Source organism: Camelus dromedarius, chromosome 8, assembly GCF_036321535.1.
Source record: "Camelus dromedarius isolate mCamDro1 chromosome 8, mCamDro1.pat, whole genome shotgun sequence".
In the NCBI taxonomy this organism is placed as follows: domain Eukaryota; kingdom Metazoa; phylum Chordata; class Mammalia; order Artiodactyla; family Camelidae; genus Camelus; species Camelus dromedarius.
Window position 1 is genome coordinate 21268163 of NC_087443.1, and position 18454 is coordinate 21286616.

General features: G+C 36.8%; 1 protein-coding gene across 1 annotated transcript in view; it reads left to right on the top strand.

Annotated features, from left to right (window-relative positions):
- Positions 1 to 18454, top strand: part of BMPR1A (bone morphogenetic protein receptor type 1A) — a 128771-nt gene that overhangs the window by 77181 nt on the left and 33136 nt on the right. The window contains exon 3 of the mRNA XM_064487967.1: positions 12486 to 12704. Within this exon, the coding sequence (XP_064344037.1) occupies positions 12638 to 12704 (67 nt within the window). The 5' untranslated portion in view covers positions 12486 to 12637. The remainder of the gene's footprint in view (positions 1 to 12485; positions 12705 to 18454) is intronic.

Here is an 18454-nt window from a genome sequence, read left to right on the forward strand (position 1 = left end):
GAACTAGCCAATTAGGCAGAATTTCAGCTGAATCCTAGTTCTCCTGACTCTAAGACTGTGTTACTTACAATTCCTTTTTTAATAAAAATATAAGTTGTTAAGTATTTAAACTAGGTATCTCAGAGCTGAAAGAAAGATACTAAAAGGAAAAAAAGGGCACAGTAATGGCAAATATGTCCCATGCCATAGAACTTCTTCATGAAAACACTCTAAACCATCACATTTTAACCTAAGAGATGTTCTGACACAGAGTAAAGAAAGTGGAGATGTTTCATCCACAAAGAGGAATGCTCTTCCTGGATTTCCAAGTGTGTTCACATTCACGAATTTGTAATTTTGAGTGTCCTTTCTTGGACTTACGGTTTGCAAGATTTAGTTTCCTATAGTTTATGGTTCACGCTTGTCAGGGAAGAATTGTTAGCAATCTGATTTTAACACCCTCTGGCTTTATTCAGGGCCTTTGGTGACTTACAATTTACATATAAATATTACCTTTGAACCTTTACTTTGTCTACTTACTGAATGATTGCACTTGAGTTTAGATAGCGCTTTGAAGTTCCCTTTGTCAGACCACATTGTTTGTACCAAAAAAGGGGCTGTATTTTCTTTTTGTCTGTGGTTATTTCCACAATTATTTAACTTGCTGTAACTGTGTGGTACTGTTAGGGTATAACCCAAACCATTGTTTGCCTTAAGCAATATTTTAGATCTTGGGAAGTAATGTTTACTTATACAAGCCTTTCTTAAGAGCTTTTAATTTATATCTCAAACTTGAGTATATGCAGTGAAAACAGTGGAAAATTTTTTTTTACTGGATCTTGACACAAGTCAGGGCTCGAAGTGAGCAAAGGGAAGTGGTGTGGTTTTTGTGTCATTTCAGTTGTGTTGAGATAAGGAAATGGAATAGTTTGTCCATAGCGAAGCCCTTATGGGAAAGTCTCATTTGTATATGAAAGTAAAAGGAATTGGCATAACGTTTTAATTCCTCCTGCTGTATTCACTCATTCCCTCAGCAAATATTTATTTAGTACCAACTGTGTGCCAAGCACTGTTCTAGGTGCTAGAAATACGGAGTGAAAAAGTGGACTTATACCCCTGCCCATATGGAGTGGAGCAGGTGGCAGGCAATAAACAAAACAAATAGTAAATTATATATTAAATTACAGTGACAAGTGCTAAAGAGAAAAAAAATACCGGGGATGGAGGCTCGGAGTGCCAGGGATGTGGATGGGATTACGGTTTTAAATAGAATGAGCGGAAACACTGTAAATAAGAAGGCATGTTGAGTAAGCACTTGGAAGAGGTCAGCTGGGAAGTCATACAGATGTCTTGGGGAGGACTGTTAGAGGCAGAGGGACCTGCAAATGGCACAGGTCCTGCAACAGGGCCATCCCTGACATGTCTGAGGAACCAGGAGGTCCGTGCTGCTGGAGTAAGTGGAGGAGGTGGAGTCTTGTTGGCCGTTGTAGACCTAAGCTTTTCCTCTGAGTGAATTGGGGAACCATTGGAGCATTTTGAAAAGGGAGTGACGTGACCTAATATGCTTTTTATCACTACTTTGGCTGGTGTGTTGAGAATATTTTGTAGGTGTATAACCGAGGCCAGCCTCGTACTGCTCAACACATGGCAGGTCAGTAAATCAAAAGACAAGTTACTGGGGCAAGGAATAGCAACTTTATTCAGAAAGCCAGCAGACCAAGAAGATGGCAGGCTAGTGTCTCGAAGAACCATCTTACTCGAGTTAGAATTCAAGCTTCTTTTATACTAAAAAGGGAGGATGGGTGTTTGGTTGGTGCAAACTCCCTGGTGCCAGAATCCTTTGTTCCTGAAGCTGTCCCATAGGTCTGGTCACAATGTTCCTATAAACCTCCAACAAGACAAATGTTATTCTCTATTCTGCAACTTTTTATCTCTATGTGAATGGAAAAGTATTATACCTATAAAGATCAGAACCTTGAGAATGGGCTATCCTGTATATTTCAGGCTAAAGACAACATTTTTAACTTGTAGTAAAAGCAGTAAAATACAAAGGTTAAAGTAAAAGAAACATCCAATTTGAAGTTAGACTTGTTCTTCTTTATTACAAGTGGATAAGGATAGAAGCAGAGTCCAGTTCTGTGAGACTATTTCAATAATCTAGGCAGAAGGTGTTAGTGGCTTGGTCCAGAGAAATAACAGTGGATGTGGTGAGAAGCACAGAGATTCTGGATATATTTTGAAGGAAGAACCAACAGGATTTGCTGACCCATAGGATATAGAGAATGAGAAGGAAGGAGGGAGTTGCCAAGTATGACTCCAAGATTGTAGGCCTGGAAAACTAGAAGCAGAGAGCCTGCTAGCTGTGGGCCCAAGAGGAGGAAGACAGGAGTGATAAATTATAAAGCTGCTGATTATGTGATTTAAGTAAATTTTAATATTATTTGAGATATCTTAAAAGTAATTCTATCTTGTACCAGTCTGTGGGGGTTTTTTTGCATGTGTGTTATCAAGTATCTTTTCTAAGATAAGCGATTTTACTCAGAAGTACTAGTTTTATGCTAATCTAACCCAGAACACTCACTTTCCTTTAATCTTTCAGTCAGCTAGAATATCTGTGATTATAACAGAAAAACGGACTCTCTCTGACCTAAAAACTAAAGGGAATTTATTGACGACTGCTAACTGAAAAGCCCCTAAGTAATTCAGACTTCAGGCAAGGTTATTTGAGGAACTCATTGCTAGCTCCAAGAGGCTGGCTTCTTTTAGGCTCCCAGCTCTGCTTCTGGTTCCCCTTCTGGTTCCAGCGTAGATGCCAGTGATTTGGGCTGCTAATTTCTTACTTATATTCAATCTGAAAGAGTGACTTTGTCTCTGCAGACCCAGCTGAAGTCCTTAGACTGTGTTAGAGCAGCTCGTCCTGGACCTTTTCACTGTGGCACAGGAGAGGGCATATGCTTATTGGCTTGGCCTAGGACAGGGCCTCTTCTCCTGGGGCTTCAGGGAAACATGGATACACTGAATTTTTAAAAATTGTAAGTAGGGAAAAAAGTGGAGGAAAATGGTTGATTTTTTTTAAAAATTACTTTTGCATTACACAAGCACTGTGGTTAACACAGCAAGAAAATGATTCCACTTTGTAAAGTTTCAAATGAGAAGAAAAAAAAGTAAAGTAAAAGTAAAGTTACAGTCAGACACTAGTTTGATTAAGATAACTTTTCTCCTTAGAGAAAATAATACTATTGCTTTTTGAACATCTGGAACCTCGAAAGAGCCTTCAGATAGTAAAGGAGTCTGACAGGTCATTCTAGTCAAGAGCAGGTATTTCTCAACAGGAAGAGACCTGTTGTCATTTGGTTGAGATACTTCTTTGTTTTGAGGGATTGTCCTTGCACATTGCATTACATTTTCCATTTTGATCCATGGTCACTGTATGTCCTGTCATACCCCAGTCATTGTTCTAGCCAAAAAAGTCACTCGCATGACTTTTAGAGTTCCACATCTTCTCAGGGAGATAGAAGCTTGCAGAAACTTGTGACTCTTTTTGAAAGGATGTTTCATATGAGGGCATAAATTCAGATACATTTTGATTTGGTTTCCTGAGTGAAGTATAGATTTTGTTGTTGTTGTTGTTTTGAAGTTCTGCTTTTTTCCCTCTAGTTCTAGAAGTTAAACATTTTCCCCTTAAAAATTGATTTAGCATTTGAATTAATTTTTTGGCCACAAGGATTACTGAGTTAACACTACAAATTTTTGATTAACTCTATGTAGTACTGCTAAAAGAAAAGAGAGATCTGTTTTGATAGCCAAGCTTTGTTACTGTTTCAAGCATTTTGACTTAGGTCATCTAGGTTAGAATTGAAAGACCAATCAATCTTGAACAAATTTCTAACTTTGATAGGTTAAAATCATTTGTGGTGATAAAAGTGCAACTTACTGAGTCTAGAAGAGTTTATTCCTAAAGTCAGAATGTCTTAGAATACTCTGAGTATATTTTAAAACACACTTTATAAGCACTTGGGAAATGTTAGACATATGTTGTTGGTTCCTCTTTGGTGAAGTAAACATGTATAAAAATATATGTGTGGCATGTGTCTATATAGTCAATCAGTTACTCTCTGACATCTGTTTTCTGAAAGTATCTGTATCAATCAGGGCCCCTTCAGGAAAACTGAAACCATACTGGTTATTTTAACAGAAAGAATTTGGTGTAGGGAATTGACCACATGTATTAGAGGATTGAAAAAGCTAAAGGAACACAAGGATGTTAAACAGAAATAGTAACTGTGGGAAGCAGGTATCACCCCTAAGAGGTCGAGATTTCAGAACCTGGAATTTTGGAGAAAATGTGCCCCTGTGGAGCCCTGACCCAGCCTTTTGTGGAAGGAGCTCATGCCCAGCTATTGCTGGCTCCGAAGGGCCTGCTCTAGGGTCTTGAGGTGCTGGCATTCAGACCCTGAGGTGTACCTACCGCTGGGTCTGAATGGGGGCCATGAGGCTGGTTCTGGGAGTAAGGAAGGAAGCTGGAAACTGGAGTTTTAGTTTGTCCTTCAAGTTACCAGCTATAAGAATTCAGCAAGCCACTTTAGCTCCCTGAACCTGTCTTTTCTCTGTAGAAGTAGGAATAATTTTACTTACTGTAAGGGTCATATACATATGGTGTCATGCCTGTAAAACTAACTTGCAAATTACAAAGATGGTGATGTAAAGTTGCCATTAAATATTATGAGTTTATCTCATTTAATCTGCACAAAAGACATAGATCTGTCTTATGCTAGACCCTGAACTACTCACTACCACATTATACTGATTTTATCTCTATAAAAATACTGTGCAGAAACACAGACAGTATTGTTTACCACCCATTATTCATACTATACCTATTTGAGTGAACAAATTCTGTTCCCTCCCGGGTGTTTCTGCAACTGCTGATTTCACTTCACCAGTGTTTTGGTCATTTGTTCTTATTCCAGAGGAGAGACAGAAGAATAACACCCAGAGCCCCTCAGTTAACTGCTGGCATTAAAAATCTGTTCTGGGCACTGATATGCCAAAGATGGATGTATAGCATAATCTAATTTTAATTATTTGTGAGGTTTTTGGTTTAATATGATTAAACAAACAGAAAAGCTTAGGAGAAACTAGGTTGGTGAATTTGTCTACGAAATTGAATGGTGTTTTGAAAGTAGATTAGCTCCTGTTTTTTAAAATAGTTCATAAACCAAGAAGCATTTATCATCTAATATTGAGTCCCCTAGTGAGGGATATAAACATGTAAGTGCATCAGCTGTATTAATGCCATACTCGTTTGTCTTGCCTCTGTTCCTGGAAGAATTTTGCTTGTGTTGGAAAGAACTTTTCTTGGCACAGAAGAAAACTGAAAGGTTTGGAATAAAGAGGGGACAATTGAGCAGAAATACAGAGCTTAAATGTGCTAAATTTGCTTTGAATAAATAATTGAGCATTGGGGAAAGGGAAAGTCTAGTCAGAAGGTAATTTCAGGGGTGATGATGAAAGTAGTGATCTCAGAGTGATGAAGACATGATGGTTAAGAAATGTCTTTATAAAGTGGAACTTCCCCATTCCCAGTGTAGGTCAGAATTTTGCTAGATGGTTGGTTCTCTTTGTTCCTTCTTCAGACTTTCCAAAAGACATCATTGTGACTGTCTCACCCATCACAAGTTCTCACAGCATGGACTCCAAGGCAGGCTTTTTGGTGAGATTCCTGTGTATTACCACAGATACACTCAGAGAACTATTTATTTAAGCATGTTATTTTCTTAAGGGTTTATGTTTAGATTTGGGTAAGATTGTTTTTTACACTGATATAAAAATAACCAGAGTAGTGTTGCTCCATTTGTGTGTGTGTATATATATTAGCTTAGGGACTGATGGAGGTGGAGGGTAGAAATGGGAAAGAGATGGATGAGTTGCTTGTTAAGGGAAAAGACAATATTCTTATGCTAATCCAAGCTCTGGATCAGGAGCAAAGCAGCCATGCAAACAATGGCTGTGGAGCCAGAAAGTCTGCAGTGAGTCTAGTCCTTCTCAGAAAGCTTGTCAGACCAGGCGCCTGGAGCTGCCTGGGGGGAGGGACCCCTGGAAGGGAGAGTTTTCTCCTTACTACTTTATGGAATTGGCAGTTAGCCAGCATGTTGAAAATTCCCAAACCTCACTACTAGAAAGTAAAAATTAAGGGTGGGGGGCTTAACGGGAAGAGGAAGGAATGACTTTAGTCTGTTTTTTCAGCTGACTTCAGCCTTTTCCTGTTTTTTTTTTTTTAATCGTGATTGAACTATTGGTTTAGCATTCTTGCTGTTTGTGAAGCTTTAAGATTTTTTATTTAAAAATAGATTATTTATATTTTATTGAGTAATTTTGTCTTAGTGCTGTTTTCCTAAAGAAGACACCACCAATCTGCATATATACCAAAGGAAAGTAAATTTATTTAGACGCCTGTTTGGACTAACTATTTAACAACAGGTTTTAAACACCAACATCATTTAAAATTTTTGATCATGCAGCATTTCAAATGTCTTCATTTCCTTATATTCTTAACATTGCAAGATGAGATAATTTTAATATAAAAATTCTAATGAACTCTAGGAATTAAAAATATTTTATTTTCAGATGTTAGAGTTATATTATAAAATCCTCAGTTTCAGGAATGGTTGCAAAATAAGGTAACTATTTTTGCTATATCATGATTATAGAAACAGTTAATATGCTGGGACAAATAATGGGAAGGTCATCAGTATTTCTACTTGATTGATAACAAAAATCACAACTGACATCTATTATTTATTGAATGTTTAATACTGAGATGCAAGGCCCTAACTCCTTTGGGTTAGTAATAGTGTCCCCATTTTGCGGCTAAGGAAACTGAGACCTGGATAGCTTGACAAACTTACCCCAAATTATGTAGCAAATACATACTGGAGCTGATTTTTGAAACCGATATACTGACATCAGAATTTACTTTCTTAAATTCTCCAGGATATTATGTGAAAAGTGCCTTTACCTAAAACACAAAAGTGATGTCATCTTTATGGAATCCATAATTTAAAAGGGCAAATGTAACAGTGTATAATGTAGAACTAAGGGCAGTTTTTCCCCCACAAAAAGTGAGCCTTACTTGTTGAGATAATTTAGAAACAAAGAACATAATTTTGGCTACTCCTTTGAAGGAGAGATGTTAGTTATATTATCCAGTTAGTTCTTTGGACATTGTGACTATTTATACTTTTTTACTGTTATACTCTTGATTTGACTGTGCTTTCCAGAGTTCTGTCCTTTGATTGTACAATAACTTAAACAGTGATTAAGCTTTTACTAGTTCAGCAAATTTGTCATAGACTCTGTTACAGCTATGCATGCTATCTATTGCTGCCCAACAAATTACCCTCAAAACAGCAGCTTAAAACAGCTGTTTATCGTCTCATAAATTTTTTGACCTTCAGAAATCCTGCAGGGGCTTAGATGGTTCTAGTTTAGGGTCTCATAAATTGTGGTTAGGTTGTCTGTGAAGCTACAGTTACCTGAAAGCTTCCCTGGCACCGATGGATCCATGTCCAAGGTGGCTCACTCCCATGACTGTTGGCAGGAGGCCTTGACTCTTTGCCGCATGGGCCTCTGTAAGGCTGCTTGAGTATCCTTACGACATAACAGCTAGCTTCCCTCAGAGTGAGTGTTTCAGGAGAGAGCAGGGAAGAAGTGCCTTTTATGATCTAGTCTCAGAAGACAAACTCTTGTGTCTCTGTCTTATTTTGTTAGAAGTGGGTCATTAAGTCCAGTGGGAATTCAAGGGAGGGAATTAGGTTCTACCTTTTAAAGACAGTGTCGGCATTTGTGGACATATTTTATTTTACTCTGTTTTGTTTTAATCTTGGTTTTGACTTTTTTTTGAAGTATTGTCAGTTTATAATGTGTTAATTTCTGATGTACAGCATAGTGTTTCAGTTATATATATATTCCTTTTCATATTTTTCATTTCATATTCATATTCATTATTGAATATATTTCAGTGTATTTCAGTATTATAAAATATTGAATATAGTTCCCTGTGCTGTATAGTAGAACCTTGTTGTTTATCTATTTTATATGTAGTAGTTAGTGTCTGCAAATCCCAAATTCTCAATTTATCCCTCCACCCCCTCCTTTCCCCCCTGGTAACCATAAGTTTGTTTTCTATGTCACTGAGTCTCTGTTTTATAAACAAGTTCACTGGTGTAATTTTTTTAGATTCCACATGTAAGTGATATCATATGGTATTTTTCTTTCTCTTTCTGGCTTACTTCACTTAGTATGACAATCCCCAGGTCCATCTATGTTGCTGCAAATGGCATTATTTTATTCTTTTTTATGATTAAGTACTATTCCGGGGGGGGTGTGTGTGCGCGCACATACATGCATGCATACACACACACACACACACACACACCCACAACTTTTTTATCAAGTGTGGATAAATTTAGATCACCACAGTGATCTTTTGGTAGATTAGTGGCTTTTTTAAACTGTGAAAAACTATCATATGTGAATAGTAGTTTATATTCCAGCTGTGATAATATATACTACATTAATATTGTACATGATGGATCCTGGACCATCAGGTACAGTTATCAGTGAATGCCAAATGAAGATACATGACGTTAATGCTTTTATTAATCCAATTTTTAAATGAATGTTGGTGTTCTGGGGCCCTCTTCTCTTCTTTATTCTTAGGTCATTTCATATAGAACCACAGCTTTAAAAATCTCTATGCTGTTGACTTAGGTTCATATCTTCAGTCCCAGATGTTTCCTTTAAGTTTCAGAACTGAGTGCCAATTAGACATTCCCTTTGAGTCATTTCAAATGTCTAAAATTGAACCGAACCCTTGATCTCCTCTCCTCATTCCTTTCAAAATCCACTTGTCCCCTTTTTGGTAATTGCTCATGCCAGAAATGTAGGGATCTTCTCTGATTACTCACTCTCCCCACTCCCCCTGGCCGTCTAACACAGTACCAAGGCCTGTTGAGTCTGTTTGTGAAGTATGTTTTGAATCCATCCTCTGTACCACCACCACTCTAATTTTAACCACCATTGTCCCTCTCCTAAACTACCATAGTATGCTTCTTAGTGGTCTGTTTGCTTCTGCCTTTGTCCCTTCCAGTTCGTTACGTAGAAACCAGATAATTGCCTTTCCATCTCACTTACATTTAAATCCCAAATCCTTTATATGACCTTGCCTAACCTGATCCTTGACTTTTCTGTCTCTTCAACCTCATCTTTCACCACTTTACCCCTTATTCTTAACATTTCAGAAAGAAACATTGTTCTTTTTTGCTCTTCTCTGCCTCAAGATCTTTGCACGGGCTGTCCTCCACCCCCACCCCACCCTGCTGCGTATTTCTTTACCTGGCTAAATAACTTTTTTATTCTTCAGATCACAACTTAAATATCACTTTTCAGCATTGCATCCCTTGACCTCTGTCTGTATCTAGATTAGATTAAGTCACTCCCCTTGTCCTTCCAGGACCTGGCACTTTTCTTTCTTTGCACTTAGCACAAGTTGTGATTGTATATCATTTGTATTGTCTTGTTCCATGTCTGAATATCTTAATTGTCTTGTTTAATTATGAACTCCATGAAGGCTGAGTCTGTTTGCTCTCTCAGTGTTCTCAGCATCTAATACAGAATTATGCATATAAACAGGCACTTAATATTTGGGAAATAAATTAGTTTCAGTGGCAAGAACACTGTTGACACTGGACTTCAGAGTTGGAAGGAATCTGATGAATCATTTAATTAATCTAGTCTCATTTTTATCATGCCTGTCATGTCCTTGACAAAGGTACATTCACACTCTGTTCCTCTGCTACTCTGTGAGCAAAGACCCCCTGTTCTTTCAGTTGTATCTTCTCTGTCCTTTGCATTCTTATCATTCTTCTCTAAAGTATTTAAGAGGCCTGATCAGGTGGGCTAAAGTAAGATGGTTTCCCTCTTTGATTCTAGCAGTGTGCTTCTATCAGTGCGTCATAGGAGTGCCTTCGGTCTTAGCAGTTGTCATAGCACTGATGCGTATTGAGCTTATAGCTAAAACCTAACATTTTTTCTTTTAAAGATTAGGTATTTCCGTTGTTAGATTACAAATGAAGCACTTGAAGCCATTTTACCTTTAGCCTTCTCTTGGCTGATAGCTTTTCTCCATACAAATTGTTGCAGTTTTTTTAGTTTATAAAAATGTCTTACAGGTGGGATTGTCGTGGATAGCACCTGCTACTTCCTGTGCCAGGTTATAAACGTGTATGAGAGGAGGAAACTCTCACTGAGCTCCTACTCTGTATCAAGCTTTTCTAACTACTTTATATAATGTATAGTTTACATTTTACAGTGTACATGAAACATCCAGCAAGGCAGTATGGGGCAGCAGCTAACACAGACTCTGGAATCAGATCCCCTTAATTAGAATTATGGCCCTGCTGCTTACTAGCTGTGCAATCTTTGATAAATTCCTTAAATTCCACTTGCCTTGGTTTCCTCATCTGTAAATTAAAATAATAATTGTGCCTGTCTTATAAGGTGGTTGTAATGATTCGATAATTTAATATTAATATATTCAAACCGTTTGTAATGGTACTGCTACATAGAGATGGATATGTATTAGCTATTATCTCATTTGGTTCTCAAAATAATTCTGAGTTAATATAATTCCAGTTTTACAGATGAGGAAACTCATCCAAAGAGGTTAGGTTACTTCATTTAAGGCAAATGCAGGACTTGCACTTGTGCTGAGAGTAGCAGAGCTGCAGGTGTTTGTGTGGGAGGAATCACACCTAATTGCTTTCTTCTGAAAGGGACTGTGAGTGTAGCCCATGCTTAGGGTCCATCGACTGCTCTGCGGATGCCTTGGTTGTATCTCTAATGAGGCAAGACCACATATTATTAGCTTTAAATAAAGTGGTGAGGAAGCAGTGACACGGAAAGATGGAACCAGCCATAGCAGTCACAAGACTATGAGGTCCTAGAAGCAGAATCTGTCATACTCATATTTTTATTTCTAGCCCCCTGCACTGATGTGTAATATGTACTCAGAAAATACTGTTGGTGATAAGGGAGTGAATGAATAAATGAGTGAAAGCATGGAGAGGGAGTGAGAGCTGGGAAGAGAGGCAGAAATGATGCCAGGGTTTTGGGCATGGTGACTGGAGAGATGGCACCACCTTCCTCTGTGATAGCAAACCGAGGATGGGGAGGCAGGGCCAGCGGAGTGAGAAGGAAAATTAATGAGTTTGATTTGGACAGGTGGAATGTAATCTGAGTAGAGATATTTAGCAGGCAAATAGAAATAAGGAGAGAGGTCAGGGTTGGAAATATACTGGGAACTTCTTTTGAATTTGAAATTGGAACAAGTATCCCTAGAACCGCAATCCCAGTTTCAAGAAGTGAGTTTTCTCAAGAAATGCTGTGAAGTCACATTATGAATGTTATTCTGTAGTTAGTTTAGACTTTACATCTTACTCTCTCAGCATCATGTAGATGGAAAGCAATTTAATTTTATAGTACAGAAGTGAAAAAATGCAGATTTTAGAACCAAGCCATATATGAAATGCACAGTATAAAAGATATCTCACTGTAAACCTCATTTCCTCAATACTGCACGTGCCTTTGGAGAGCTAATTAAAGTGAAAAATATTTAGGTAGATAAAATAGAAAACTTGGGTTATTTATGGTAGAAATCATGCCAGGGTAATTGTGTTGTAAGTGAATAAAATCTTTCTCATTCAGGAATAGTCCAGGCTGAAGTCAATGAAATCAAATTGCCTGAATCAATAGGATGGGGGGGAAACAGAATCATCTTTATATGAACTAGCCTTCTTTTTCTGTTACCTGCTTAACTGTTGTATAATTGCCAAACCTTAATTGGAGAGGTTATGTTTCATGTCATCCATATTAAAAGCTCAATTTTGTCCTAACACAGATTTGTAATATTCTAGGGAAATAATTTTATTTATGATACATTTCTATTGCTTTTTTCTTTAATTATAAAGTGTACTGCATCTTTAAATATGTTTTTCTAAGTAGACTTTCTCTTCTATTTATGGAGTATCTATTAGATTCAAGGTATTTTATCACATCTACTAGGATTTGAAAGATTATTAATGATTAATTAGTATTTTAAATTCAGTTATTCCTGATTTATTCCTAATATATTTAGAAGTTTTATTAATAGTAATAAAATAACTTAATTATTTTAGAGCAGTCAGAAGACTATTGAATTTGTTAGTGTTCTTATCTTGTTTTATATATGTTTAGTCTAAGGTCAGGAGAGGTGGCAATCTATTACTAAATTATTCAAGCTTTTGAACTACAGTGCCTTTTTTAAAAAATAAAGATAGCTTTAATCTTTAAAAATGTATTTCATTGTTCAAAGGTGTGTTTGGGCATTTGTTTTCCTCTCTTAGTTTTTGAAAACTTCCTGGAATTCAGTTATATTCGTTACTTTAAAAAATATTTTTATCTTTCAGGAGTCAGGAGAAAGCAGTGGAAGTTGGAGTCATTGCCAAGTGTTGAGACCTTTTACAAGAAAAATCTTCATTGAATAAAAGTCTTTTCAATTAGTGGCATAACAAGACCAGTAATTAAGGTGACGGTGTACAGAAAACATTACCATTGAACAATGACTCAGCTATATATTTACATCAAATTATTGGGAGCCTATCTGTTCATCATTTCTCATGTTCAAGGTAAATCAGTATTCATTAAGCAATCTTACTTTTTTAGTAATTTGTTTCTCTATATATAAAAGCATTCATTCTTAGGATTGCTCCTTCAACTCATACCCTGTTTTAAACAGTAGGCCCAGTAGGCCCGCATGGCTTTTAAGTTTAGAAACAGAGAACAAACACATGCCAAGTAATTTCTGAACTTGACTATCACAGAAAGATTTTCAAGTCTATGTAAAAATCTCAGCCTCTCTGAATCTACTGTTATCTATAACATAAGCATTATGATACACAGCATCAGACTTGTGAGGATTAAATAAGATAAAGTATAAAATATAGTACCTGACCTAAGACACAGTATAATAGGTACTCAGGACTTAGTTTTAAAATTCGTCTCTCCTTTAAAATACACTAAGGAGTAAATATCAATAGTTTTTAAAAAATATTTTATTGTCATTTAAAGAGTTTAGAAACATAAATGGAATTTCTGTGTGCTGAATATTACAGTTTCTTTGGAGTACTCACAAAGTTTTATTTAAGGCCAATACCATGATTCTGTTGTGCATTCACAGCTTAGAACTCCTAAATGGGAAGTTACTGTGATGACTCTTAGGATCAGATGGGCTATATATTTGCACGTGAACTTTTTCCTGTATGGTGTAGTTAGGACAATATTTTAAACTGAAGAGGTAGTGTTATTTGGCAAAAGGATTTTAGATGGAACTTACTGAACATCTTCATTCTCTTAAGTTTATGACTTCACAGATTCTTCATAATATTTTGTTCACAGTGATGATTAATACCTACTAACAAGAAATATGACTAACAGCAGAAATCTTTTGACATTTTCATTTTAAAGAGTGGACATAATGAAATTCGTAGCTTCTTTGTATTTTGTCTTAGGTTTAGTACCCTTATTGGTACTGTGCTCGGAATATAGAGCCCTCTTGCAAAAGCTCCTTTTTTATATGAAGCCATCACATTATTTAATAAAGCATCTTTAACATCGTTGTTACATGACTTGCTGATCAGCAACAACCAAAGCTGTCCTAGTTTTGAAGATGAGTTAAATTGATAGTAACATTTGTATTTGCTACCTCACTCGCAGGTAATCACTATTTGATATTAAATTTTTTTTAAAAAATCTATATGGATCACACAGAGGCAATATGAAACAAAATTCTCGTTCCCCATCCTGATTCACGTTGTTACATAATAAACTTTTTGTTAGATGAAATGAATTGGTAGTTATCAGGCATAAGTATGGAAAATCTTAGTAAGAATTATATTTCTCTGATAAAGAGTAAAATTTGTTACATTTTCTTTCAAAGAAGATTAGTTTGATAGCTGCCTTCAAATGATAAGATAAAAATATTTGCTCTTAAAGAAAAGAACTTAAACCAATGGAGAAAAAATGTTGTTTCTTAGAGATCACTAAGGATTGCCAGATTGGTGTTAAGCATAAATAACCTTTGACTTTAGCTCCAGCTTTATTTTGAATTGTATTTTGAGAAAGTACATTTTTCTGTACTTTGGTTTCCTTGTTATAATATAGAGATAATAGCACTTACCCTAGATACAAATAAGAATCCTTTTAGCAGCAAATGTTATGACAGAGATTTAAGTGCTTTACATTGTGATAACGTTATTACAGAGTTGGAACAGAGTAAGTCATCTGATGTTAACGTCTGATAGATATTTAGTTCTTGTTTTCGACTTGGTCATAAATTTTAGAAATTGATTTTAGCTTTATGTAACTGATTACTCAATAAGCAGTGACTTTAAAAAACAGATTTATCTTCTGACATAATGGTGGATATTTGCTGTTGTTCATTCAGTAGTTGAGTAGTGCAAAGGTTGGTATCTCTGTAACTTTCTTGGTTTTTCCCTCATGGTTCCAAAATGGCTGCTATTATCTGCATTGGAGGAAGGAAAAATTGGGAAAGGTCAGCACTGGCCTCAACTAGACCTAATATAGGAAAGCAGAAGTGTCCCCAGAAACTAAACCCACCTCCCACCAGCAGATTTTATCTTTTTTGGAAGGGAGGGTGTAAACTGAGACAGTTTCCAGGGCTAATAGAAAACTGGAAGACAACATTGTCACAGTCAGTTTAGATTAATCTAAATCCATTGCCTAGGATTATACACATTGTCCCCCCAGACAAAATTAGAGTTTAGATAGCTAGGAAGATGGGGACGGAGGATTGATAGCCACTGGGGAACGAAAAAGATCTGGAACAGAATTTATTTCTTCTGTTAATTAGGATGCTTTCAGCTATAAGTAACCAAACCCACTTCAAGATAGCTTAAATAGTAAAGAAAATGTAATATCACACAACAAGATATTTTTCTTTTTCAACTGTGCTGTCTTCCACACGTCAGTTTAGTATAGGTTAGTTCACTTCAACAGCCACAGTGTGGCTGCTGAGGGGCCAGACATCACATGCAGATAATAACTTAAAGTTGACAATATTCAGTACAAGAAGAGAGATGAATGTCTCTTGTGTGTCTTTTTAATTGGCCAAGAGATCTTTCCTCATGCATCTCCCCTACCTACCTCTAGACTTTCATCTAATCTTATTGGCCAGAATTTATTGTATGCTCTTATGTAAGCAGTGGTGGGGGAAGGGAATGGAACTAAAATTGTCGGATTAGACAGAAATTAGATTTTAAAAAATGTTTCTAGGGGTAAGGCTGTACTTCCCTGAATACAGGGGGGAGGGGCAAACACTTAAACTTAAAAAAAAACTGTATATATGTGTGTGTATTTCTAGCAAGATAAAGGGGAAAAGAACTAACAGTATCTGTTGCCAGGCACCACAGTTTTTACCTAACATCATACATACCCTTTCTTACATGCATATACTAAAAGTGTTCATGTTATGAAGCTTTCAGTTCCTCCTCAAAGGGATATATAACCTCAAGTGCTGTCCACTTAGAGCAGTCAGCTGGTAATCCGGGACCTCTGCATAGTATGTGGCCTTCTCTGTCAGGTCCAGGTGTGCCTCTTCATGGTCCAGTAGTGTATGGCTAAAAGAGAAATTATTGGTGCCCAACATTCCCAATATTCAGTGATGAAGAAAAAATCGGCTAAGTATTGTAAAACTCCCATTCAGAGGAAGGAAGACTTGGAAACAGCCTTCAGTGGTCATTGCTCCATAGCACGTGGATTAAGGAAAACTACTTTTACTGGTAACCTTGTAGATGCAAGACATTGACATCCCATTGGTCTCTGCAGCTCTCCTACGTTTTGCTTTCTGATCCCTATTTAGACATTCTGTCTTGGCGGGAGGATGGGGAGGGATTTCCTCTGCTTTATACAAAGGAAGCCAAGAGATTATTGGGAAAGTAGGAAAAATTATTTAGCCAGGAATAAAAAAATCTAATAATATAAAATCATTGATGCCAAAGATTGTCATCAGTGACAAAGGAGCATGGTGTGAATGTGCCTGTATTCTATATGGATGTGTAGTCACATGTGTCTTTCAGCTGTATGTCTTTATATTTTTATATATTTTGTTTTCTACTTTGTTACACTTGAGCATGTAGGCTGTTAAATATTTTTTGAGCTTTTCTTTTGAAATATACAACCTGAAGCTCCAGCCCACCCCAGGTCTTCTTATTTCATGCTTTGTAAACACAGGACTTGTGGGTAGAAAGAGATTGTCGCATTCTAGGAACTGACACAAGGCCAGTATGTGTGGGCATGATACAAAGGAGGTGCTGTGAGTTGATGATGGAGTGGTACACAGGGTCCAAATCCTGCTGGGCCTCCATAGGCCTAGTGAAGAAGGTTGGATTTTATTCTGAGTGTATATGAGGTTACTAATCAGTTTTAAGCCAGGCAGTGACAGGATCAGGTTTAGGTTTACTCTGGCTGCTGTGTGGGAAATAGATTGGAGCGGCCAAAATTACAGAAGTAGGCAGATTGGTGTGGAGATTCTTATCTTGGAAGTGACATAATATGATGGATCCAAGTAGTAGCAGTGCAGTTGGACCAAAATGAAAAAAAAGGTGAGGTATATCTTGGAGATTGAGCCAAAGACCTTGGGAGGACCAGGTTTAAGGAGAAAAATCACACATTCTATTTTAGATGAGTGAATTTTGAGATACTTAAGCAAGTCAAGGGTGAAGGGATAAATCTAGGAACTATCAACAAAGGGATTGATTTAAACTGTGGAAATAGGTGCTGTCACCTAGGGAGAAGAGTGCAGAGAGGCTGTTGCTGTTTTTCTTTGTAGTCACGCCTCTACTTAGTGAAATGTTACAACCTTATAGTGTAGCTCAGGTTTCTTTGCTTCTGACACCGTAGGATGAGAGTGTGTGTTATTGGCTCCTTCCTTTGCTTACATAACATCTTTGTATTATATTGAACTGGGTTTTTTCGTGTGCTTATACCCTCCACACACACACCTTTGCCTCCTTTCAAGTTTCTCAAGGACCGATAAGTTTTCGGCATTCATAACTTGCCTTGCACATAGTTGGCTTCTAATTAGTGTTTTGTTAATTAAATATTTGAGATAATATAAACCCCAGATGTAAATTATTATAATTAAAATATTTTTATCTGCTGAATTCAAACAGTATTCTAGAAAGTTATGTGTATTAACATCATATAACCTTGAATTTTCCAGGTATTTGTTATCTTTTAGTGTGGTCCTTGTTATTCGTAATATCTTCATTTGTACACTTTTATATTTAAGCCCTTTGTTATATATTAATTTGATCTATATATAACCTCTTGACTTGAGCAGGAGTTGTTATCACCATTTTTTCTTTTTTTTTATTATCACCATTTTTTATAGAGAGAGAACTGAGGTTCAGAGTGTAACTTACCAGTGGAGATACTCGGAAATTGAACCCCTGACTTCTCAGTGTTATTTCTGGCACACTGTACTGCTTTTTCTAGGTATCATTAGATTTTTGAAAAAACCAATTGTGTGCCTGTATTATTTGCCATTTATTCTCCATAGTTAAATTGATGCTTCTTTCTGTTACTGTAATAGGATTTTAAAGCTGTTTAAGAGACTTCAGATGTGCTCTAGTCCTACAGTCTCATTGAGTAAATGAGGCTTTGAGAAGTGACATGGCTTGTTCATGACCATCCAGCTAGCCAGACAGTGGAGGGACATAGTAGACCAGAGTCCAGATCTCCTCATTTCTATCCCAGTGGATTTCTTCCCTTCCTAAACCTCCCCTCCTCTTTTTTTTTAACGATTGATGTTCTTAACATAGAGGAAGTCTTTAAGTTTTGTAGCAATTTAGAGGATTAAGTGAAGATTATTAAAATTTAAGGCATGGAATCAGTAAAACTTATTTAACAGTACATTCAATGTGTGTATATGTGTTATTTTTCTTTTTTCAGTAGTTCATCTCACCAGTACAGGTAAATTTTAAGTTGACATTGTGCCTTGAACCATTTAACATTTATAATGAAATACATACACAAGTCTTTTAATATTTTATACCTGTTTGGCTCTATATTTTATTCCCTGGAGAGCAACCCTACAAGGAATAGCCTAGCTGATTTCACCTGATTCAGAGGGAGGAAGGAATTACTGAGACATTGTTTTAGTTCTGTTCTGTTTTCAGCTTGAAAGAATCAGCACCAGGTATGACAGCATCTGTCATTCGAGGCTGCTGGACTCCAGTGCGAGAACACAGTTGTTTCCATACGCTGACCACTGCCCTACAGTAACCTTCAGTCTCTGGCAGAATAGTCTGGATTTGAACCAATGACCTTGAGATAAAAGGCACCAGATAATATGATT